Source organism: Triticum dicoccoides, chromosome 6B (assembly GCF_002162155.2).
Source record: "Triticum dicoccoides isolate Atlit2015 ecotype Zavitan chromosome 6B, WEW_v2.0, whole genome shotgun sequence".
In the NCBI taxonomy this organism is placed as follows: Eukaryota; Viridiplantae; Streptophyta; class Magnoliopsida; order Poales; family Poaceae; genus Triticum; species Triticum dicoccoides.
In genome coordinates this window covers 686,879,350-686,888,499 of record NC_041391.1, presented here as the reverse complement: position 1 = coordinate 686,888,499, position 9,150 = coordinate 686,879,350, and the positions used below count along the sequence as shown (strand labels likewise).

General features: G+C 50.7%; 1 protein-coding gene across 2 annotated transcripts in view; it reads right to left on the bottom strand.

The window, feature by feature from the left end:
* LOC119323993 overlaps window positions 1–6,077 on the bottom strand; it is a 7,188-nt gene extending 1,111 nt beyond the window's left edge. Inside the window, exons 1-2 of one of the 2 annotated variants that reach the window (XM_037597708.1) lie at window positions 5,848–6,077; window positions 5,033–5,435 (exon numbers count right to left, since the gene is read on the bottom strand). In XM_037597708.1, the coding sequence (XP_037453605.1) occupies window positions 5,033–5,435; window positions 5,848–5,980 (536 nt within the window). In that variant the 5' untranslated portion in view covers window positions 5,981–6,077. The remainder of the gene's footprint in view (window positions 1–5,032; window positions 5,436–5,847) is intronic. The other variant, XM_037597707.1, reaches the window with a different exon arrangement.
* Window positions 6,078–9,150: the final 3,073 nt, after the last annotated feature.

Here is a 9,150-nt window from a genome sequence, read left to right as displayed (position 1 = left end):
TCACATTTATCCAACTTTATGCAGGAAAGGGGCCTATATTTACCATCAGTAGCTATAAAGTAGAACATATTAGGAAATTGACATTGCAACAAAACCTAACCATAAAGTAAACCTAGATACTAGATGGAACGGAAAAAAGGGAAGTATGATGTAGTAGTATCTAAGCATGGTACTGTTTAACAAGGATTGGCAAGGTTGAATGGACTTCCAACGAGATAAAAAGCTGCACTAGAAACAAATGAAGCTTGTGCTATATTTTTATTCTAAAGAACAAGCAAGAGGTTTGCATATCATTTTAAATTAAGCAGGAAGCTCTTCCTAAATTTTTGTCATACTTCTGATGAGTCATGCATGAATGTTTATTTTCTAAACATATTAGTTTGTATGAAAAAGATCAAAGTAAATAATGCACAAACTTTTACTCCACCTCTTGTCTTAATCCAGCTGAAATTTAAAATCTAACACTGTTCACATATAATTTCTTGAAGTAAGCAATAATGAGCCTTGAATTCTGGAATTAAGCAACAATGAACCTTAAATTCTTCAATTAAGCAACAATGAACCTCTAATGTGTTCAGCCATTAAGTGGGCTGGGCATAGCATTTTGTTTAAAAGGTGGGTTGAGTTCTGGCATCTTATACGTGTAACGATGTTTTCATCTTGTACAAGTAAAACTAGGTAACAGTTATAGGTCCAAATTCTAGTCGAACCATGTTGTTTATTTGGGGTAATGAAAAGGGTCATCTGGAACTATGACATTCAACTTGGGAGTCTAGGCCAATGCAGACTGGACTGCCAAGGCAGGAAAGCATGGTGCATGCGAAGTTGTGCTTGTCTAGCTCTAGATGACTATAATTTTTTTGGGTTCTAAGTCAAGCATCAAAAGAAAGATGAAGAAACTAAAAGAATGTTTTGGAGTCCCCAGATCCCACATTAATACATAACTATAAAGGAAGCAGAACAGGTCATGTAGAAACATCGGGAAAGATGGAACATATTTTGTTTTTGAGAAACTGAAGAGCAACATACAGTTCAGAATGACATGAGCCATCAGAACTACACAAAAAGGTTGCACATTTACAAAATTAGTAACATAGAGGAAATTGCAGAGCACATCGTAGTCTGATGAGGTGTCTATCCTGCTAAATTATAATGACTAAATCGACTATGCAATTCTGGAACACATGGCACACCACATTCTAGGTAATTATGTTTGAGACTGCATTGTTTGTGATTAATCTACTCTATGAGTTGTGTAGGTTCACCAGATGGATTCCCATAAAATCAAGACAGTGAGAGGGTGATGAACTTCTGTTTGCGAAGTCATGGCATGCACTAGCAAAATAGCAACATGGCCACACAAAGTTAGCCCAGTCTGTTAGCATGGCCGGGTCAGCTTTTTTTCAATTGCAAGGGACGGGCCATCTCCAAAGGTTGAGTTAAGGAGTTCTATACAAAAAAAATATCATTGGTTTTGCGAGTCAGTTCTATAAACATTTCATGCTACATATCCTTACGAATGTTGGACTCTCCATCCCAAGTTGGATTAGAATCAGTAATGGCTTTATTTGTTCGTTATCATTTCAAAGGTGCCTTAAACGCCATAGTCAGGGTAATATTTTCCTCATCTCCAGTGGGTTACAGAAAATTGTTGCCCTGAGTCACTATTTTGAGCCAAGGAGATTTATATTTGTTTTAGAGTGAAAGGAAACCTGGCGTCCATTTGTTTCGAGCAAAACCCTCGAAAATGGTTCCCCAGGCTATTTCTGTTTTGGCGAAAAATAGTACTACAAGTTTCAGTGCTAGTCAACTACATATTGTTATCTCATATGCTTCTAATCATCTGCCACAATTAGGTAAGCTAAAGTAGAACCTCTGAATTTTGGTTTGGCTGATATTGCTCTACATGTAGTAAAGATGGTAGGATCAAGTACTCTACCAGGTCTAGGGCGTAGGTGGTAAGGGAAGGATGGAGGGAGACGTGGCGAGGATCGGGCGCGCCGGCGGCAGGGCGCCGTCGCGGCTAGGAGAAGGGCGGCGGCTAGGGCTGTTGGCGGCTAGGGTTCCGGCTCCTCAGGGAGCCGGGCAATAGGAGATAATATTCTTCTTATTGCTTGCCTTCAAAAAGAGTCTTACAACCTATATTTATATCCTAGATAACTTGTAGAAGAATCAACCTAAGATAACTTGCCTAAGATAACTTGCCTAATCTGAAAATAAAAACTAAGATAACTTGCGGGCCTAAGCCGGCCGGCCATAACACTTCTCCCCGCCTGCACAAACAGCTCGTCCTCAAGCTGTAAGGTGGGGAAGCGCTTGCTTGAACCCTTCGAGGTAATCAACCAGCGTCAAACACCGTCTCGACATCTGGGGCGGCCAGGTCGGCGGCGACGGCGTCCTCCGGAATGTAGTCTGCCACCTCCAGGTAGAAGAGTCGCGGGCAGGCGTGGCCGGGCTTGTAGGGTTCGTCGCAGTTGAAGCACAACCCTTGGCGGCGACGCTCGAGTATCTCAGCTGGGGTGAGCCGGCGGAACGGGCGCCCCGCGGTCGCGGCGAGGGGTGCCGCAGAAGCCTGCACAGGCCGACCCTGCGCGGAATCCGGTCCGGGTAGCGACCCAGCAGTCTGGGACAGTGATTCCTGCTGGATGGCCACCGCGCGGCGCTCGAATGCGCGGGCGTAATACATGGCCGACTGGAGATCCTGGGGTCCCCGAAGCTCCACGTCCACGTGGATATGGTCCGGTAGACCGCCCACAAATAACTCGGCGCGCTGAGTTGCGGAGACGCCCGGCGCGTGGCACGCCAGGGCCTGGAAGCGGTCGGCGTAGTCCTGCACCGTGGATGTGAAGGGTAAGCGGCCGAGGGCCGCCGGTCGGCTCCCGCGGATAGGAGGCCCGAATCGGAGGAGACAGAGTTCCCGGAAGCGCTCCCATGGTGGCATGCCGCCCTCGTCCTGCTCGAGGGCGTAGTACCAGGTCTGCGCTGCGCCTCGAAGATGATAGGACGCGAGCCAGGTGCGATCCGAAGCAAGCGTCCGCTGCCCTCGAAAGAACTGCTCGCACTGGTTGAGCCAGTTGAGGGGGTCCTCCGTGCCCTCGTAGGTGGCGAAGTCCAATTTGGCGAAGCGAGGGGGTGTCGGCCCGCCGTGCCCGGGGGCGGCCGTAGTTGCCGCCGGCGCGTATGCTGGGTCGGGAAGCGCCGGGGCGTAGTTCGCCGAGCTGGAGGGGTGATCAAACCGCAGGGAGGGCGTCGGGTGTTCCGGCACCTTGGAGTAGACCGGCCCCGAAGACGAGCCGGTCGCCCAAGCGGGGATCAGCGATGGTGACGGTGGAAACTGCACCTGGTGCAGGGGCCGACCCGTAGCCCTAGGCGCGGGTGGTGGTACTATCGATGGCGGCGGCGCCTGGTGGAGCTGCACCGGCGCCTGCGGCGTGGGGGCCGGCGGTGACGCCGGAAGAAGCTGCTGGGTCTGGCCCTGCTCCGAGGCGCCGGTGCCCAGGTTAGGGCTGGGCGGGGCCGGTGGAGGACCCTGCTCCGAGGCCGCTAGAAGGTAGGGCGCGACGGAGGACGGCGCGGCCGGCGCGGTCCAGGTGGGCCACTGCGGCCCCATGGTGGCGAGAAGTGGCGGGGCTGCCGGCGCGATCTACGGCGGCCACTGCGCCCAAGGCGGCGGTGCGGCCGCTGGGGCGGGGAGCGCCGGGTAGCCTCCGGTGACGGCCCCCGGTGCCGAGTACCACGGAAGCGCCTGCTGACCCGCGGCCATGGCTGGATGGAGTCTGGTGATGGCCCCCGGTGCCGAGTACCACGGAAGCGCCTGCTGACCCGCGGCCATGGTTGGATGGAGTGGTGGGGGCGGCCCGTACGGACCTGCCAGGTAGAGGCGGATCCCTTGAACCGCGGTGACGAGGTCGTTGAGGACGCCCGCCATGGCCTCCGGCGTGAACTGTTGCGGCTGCGGGGGAGGTGATGGCGGCGGCGAGTGTTGGACGGGGGCCTGTGGCTGCCCTTGGCCCGGCGTGGTGCCGGGTGCCGTTAGGACCGGCGCTGAGAGCGACGCAGTGGTGCCCGCCGAGAGCGAGGCCGTGACGCCCGGCGCAGAGGCGGCGGTGGTGGAGGAGTTGGCGGGCAGCGGTGGTGGTGGCGGTGGAATTGGCGGAGACATGGTCGAAACCCGGTTACCTGATACCAAATTGGTAGGATCAAGTACTCTACCAGGTCTAGGGCGTAGGTGGTAAGGGAAGGATGGAGGGAGACGTGGCGAGGATCGGGCGCGCCGGCGGCAGGGCACCGTCGCGGCTAGGAGAAGGGCGGCGGCTAGGGCTGTTGGCGGCTAGGGTTCCGGCTCCTCAGGGAGCCGGGCAATAGGAGATAATATTCTTCTTATTGCTTGCCTTCAAAAAGAGTCTTACAACCTATATTTATATCCTAGATAACTTGTAGAAGAATCAACCTAAGATAACTTGCCTAAGATAACTTGCCTAATCTGAAAATAAAAACTAAGATAACTTGCGGGCCTAAGCCGGCCGGCCATAACAAAAGAACTACTAGATTTCATCTTCTGGCAAACCCGATCTCTGTTCAGGTATTTCCTCACATCTGCTATTAGCGATCAGGAGAACCAATTTCTGTTTTTGGCATACGATGTTATTATTACCTTTGTGCTATAAAATTTAATTCTTGACTCAAACATGTTATTGGTGTGACAGATCAAACATTTGAAATGCATAGATACAGAACATCAATGACTTGGGTGGAGGACTCAAGGATATCAAGCATATGGAACAACAATGTCAAGAAAACAAAGTCGGAGTAAATAGCAATGCATACAAGTAGAAATGATAAAATAAGTAGCCATGAAAGAGTAAGTGAAAGCATTGAAATCACAAGGAATAAACAAATGGTATCGATAATATGGGTCTATAGGAACAATTATAGCTTACAGCTGCACCTCTTTGTCTAAAAAAAATTCAGTAACTACTAGAAGTTAGAGAAAAAACTTGCTTATTCAAACTCCAAGAAAATAATGATGTACCTTCTCTGCTTGAGACGTCCCCTTCTTGGAAGGAAGTCTGCCACTGTGTCGACCGTAAGAATGCCAGCTACAGAGCCTTTACTGAGACCGTATTTCCCATGAAATTCGGCGTCTCTTAAATCTCCACATTCGATACTGATAGCACTGTTAGCTGCAGTGGGGTTAACTGCAACAAGGCAACTTCTCGTGCAGCCTGGCGGAACTGAAAAGCCGGATAGGAGAGCGATGTAACGATCAAGCCGTAGAACAAGGTCTAACGGGAATTTGTAACCAGGGAAGAAGGAGCTGCAGTGAGTGTCTGCTACTTCCCAACAGTCCTCCAGCTTTGCGTCTCGGACGACGACGCCCGTCCCCGGGTACAAAGATGGCAACAATTCAACCGCTTGACTAGCATAGCATATTCCTGAAAATAACCATGGAAGCCAAATATGTCAAAAGGAGACATAACTGGCAACCATCTGTAGTGATGTTCACACACAAAAATGCATCTTACAAAGATTTAATCTGCGGCCACATCGTATGCGAACAATATATAACATGCTAAATGGGCAAACTAGTAGGTTGGATTCCTCGAATTAGGTTCAGTTTGCGGTGGAACAGGGGATTGGCAACAGCCACACGACAAAGCCAAATGCCCAATTTGGCCAACCTAGAACCCACCACTACTACTAATCTATAATACCAGTTCTCGATTGGGAGACGCAAATACAGAATTTTCCATGCCGAATGACGCGGTGACGAATCGACTAGGCTCCGCATAACCCAGTGCCCCGGCCGTACAGAGGATTCCAATCGGAGGGGAAAGGTGGAGGGACCTGCGGCGGGTTTGGAGGGGATCGACGGGCGGTGGCGCTGGACGGCGGCGGATCGGCGGCCCGGGCAGAGAGGAGAAGGGGATACCGACGGCGACGAGGAGCGCGGTAAGCTTAGCAGCGCCGGCGGCATCATGGCCTCCTCCGACCTCCGCTCGTCTCCACCGATTTTTTTAATCTTCTGTTCGGCGCAAACCCACCTGTACAAGCAGCCTTCACATTATAGTTTACGCGTTCAGCTGCGCGATGCGGAAACGGCGAATACGTCTTAGCATTTTCTTTTTCTAGGAAACCTTAGCTTTCATTTTCGAGAAGGCTAAAAATCTAAGATTTCTATCCAGAAAAAAAAATCTAAGATTTTTAGTGGTCTCACAGGAACACATCCATTGCCGTTGGATCTGCCGCGCCAATCTTGATGCACGTGGACTTGCCACGTCGGAATCGTTTGTTCCAAAGATCGACCGAAGCGAACGCTGTAACCTATCACTTCCTCTGTCCCTCGCCAATGAAGCGGTCGCGTATTTTCCCCTCTCCCTCACTTTCTCTCTCCCCGGAATCCCCATTAGCTCGATCCCGACCAATACAACAGCGAGCTACGGTGGCCAGTGTGTGATGGCGAGGACCACAACAGATTGGGTGTGGCGGTGAGCTCAGAGGGTAGCGGGATGGTGCGGCGAGCATCTTGGCGGCGGCCTCGAGCCCGGCAAGGACGAGGAGGTGGCCGCCACAAGGCTCCATGGTCCAAAAGCTGAGTAGGCAACCCAATAAGCGCCCCTCGTCCAGGGCCAGCGACAAAAAGAGCTCGGGTAGGCAAACCCCTTTAACGAGACCAGCTGGTGAAAGCACCTCACAACGTCCCGTCAGCCCACCACCCAAAGAGAATCACTTGGGCCCACACTCGACAACTAGCACAATGACCGACATTGCCCGACGCATGCGGACAAAATAACGCACGCAGGGGGACAACCACGGGTGGACGAGCCAGCCTTAGGAATGTTGCCATCCCATGCGCCATGAACCCCAAGGGAAATCACGTGGGGCAGCGTTAGTGGCGGAGACAAGAAGGACAGGTAGGGGCCCTGCCCCCCTAACATCAGCCATTTGCTGGTAATTTGATATGAAGAGTGACAAAATTAGTCACTATTTGCTACTAAAATTCCATTTTCAATGGCTTGGCCCTCCCCAACCTGTTTTAGCAGCAATTGGCCCTCCTCATACACAATTTCTGGCTCCATCACTGGGTGGTATAGTAGTATGGCGGATGAAGCTGCGCTGGCCAAGGTGACAATGTCCCAAACCAAGGGGCACTAACCACGTCAGCCCCTTTGTGGTGGGCCGGACCGAGGAGCCATGGATCATCAGCAAATGGCCGAAGACTGCCACGACCTCTGGCACGATCAAGATGGAATCATCCGAAAACTTGGCGCACACTCCAAGACCTGTTTGAATATTCGACATGTGAAAGGATCGAGAAGAGGTGCCTAGAGGGGGGGTGATTAGACACTAAGTGAGAAAAGTTACAGTTTTTAATCTCTTTAAATTTAAGTGGAGTTTTGGCACAAGTTTAACATTCACAATACATAACAAGCAAGCATGCAAAGAGTATATGAGCAGCGGAAAGTAAAACATGCAACTTGCAAGAATGTAAAGGGATGGGATTGGAGTGTGCAAACGCAATTGGAGACACAGATGTTTTTGTCGTGGTTCCGATAGGTGGTGCTATCGTACATCCACGTTGATGGAGACTTCAACCCACGAAGGGTAATGGCTGCGCGGGTCCACGGAGGGCTCCACCCACGAAGGATCCACGAAGAAGCAACCTTGTCTATCCTGTTGGGGAACGTAGTAATTTCAAAAAAAATCCTACACACACGCAAGATCATGGTGATGCATAGCAACGAGAGGGGGAGTGTATCTTCATACCCTTGAAGATCGCTAAGCGGAAGCGTTTATCAACGCGGTTGATGTAGTCGTACGTCTTCACGATCCGACCGATCCAAGTACCGAACACACGGCACCTCCGAGTTCTGCACACGTTTAGCTCGATGGCGTCCTTGCCTTCTCGATCCAGCAAGACGGGCGAAGTAGTAGATGAGTTCCGGCAGCACGACGGCGTGGTGACGGTGTTGGTGAAGAACAATCTCCGCAGGGCTTTGCCTAAGCACTATGGAAACTATGACAGAGGATAAACTAGAGGGGACGAGCTTGCCGGCACATGGCTTGGTGTTTCTTGATGTGTCTTTGGTGCTAGCCCTGCCCCTCTATTTATATGTTGAGCCTTGGGGTCGAAACTTGGAGTAAAAGCCTCCACAAAGTCGGTTTCACCTGAAAGCAAGAGTCCTTCTCGGACTCCAGGACCAAACACCACAATCCTTGGCGTCTGTCCCAGACGCCATGGGCCTCGGCGTCTGGCCCTGGGCCAGACGCCAGGGTCTCCGGCGTTTGGCCCCCTGGCCTCCGCAAAACTCCTTTTGCACCGACTTATAGCCCCGTGGGCCTGACCCCTTGGCCTAACCATATCATCCAATATATGAATCTTTACCTCCGGACCATTCTGGAGCTCCTCATCATGTCCGTGATCTCATCCGGGACTCCGAACAACATTCGGTCACCAACATACATAACTAATATAATACTATATCGTCAATGAAACATTAAGCGTGCGGACCCTACGGGTTCGAGAACTATGTAGACATGACCGAGACACGTTTCCGGTCAATAACCAATAGCGGGACTTGGATGCCCATATTGGCTCCCACATATTCTACGAAGATCTTTATCGGTCAAACCGCATAACAACATACGTTGTTCCCTTTGTCATCGGTATGTTACTTGCCCGAGATTCGATCGTGGTATCTCAATACCTAGTTCAATCTCGTTACCGACAAGTCTCTTTACTCGTTATGTAATGCATCATTCCGTAACTAACTCATTAACTACATTGCTTGCAAGGCTTATAGTGATGTGCATTATCGAGAGGGCCCAAAGATACCTCCCCGACAATCGGAGTGACAAATCCTAATCTTGAAATATGCCAACCCAACATGTACCTTCGGAGACACCTGTAGAGTTCCTTTATAATCACCCAGTTATGTTGTGACGTTTGGTAGCATACAAAGTGTTCCTCCGGTAAACGGGAGTTGCATAATCTCATAGTCATAGGAACATGTATAAGTCATGAAGAAAGCAATAGCAACATACTAAACGATCGATTGCTAAGCTAATGGAATGGGTCAAGTCAATCACTTCATTCTTCTAATGATGTGATACCGTTAATCAAATGACAACTCTTTGTCCATGGCTAGG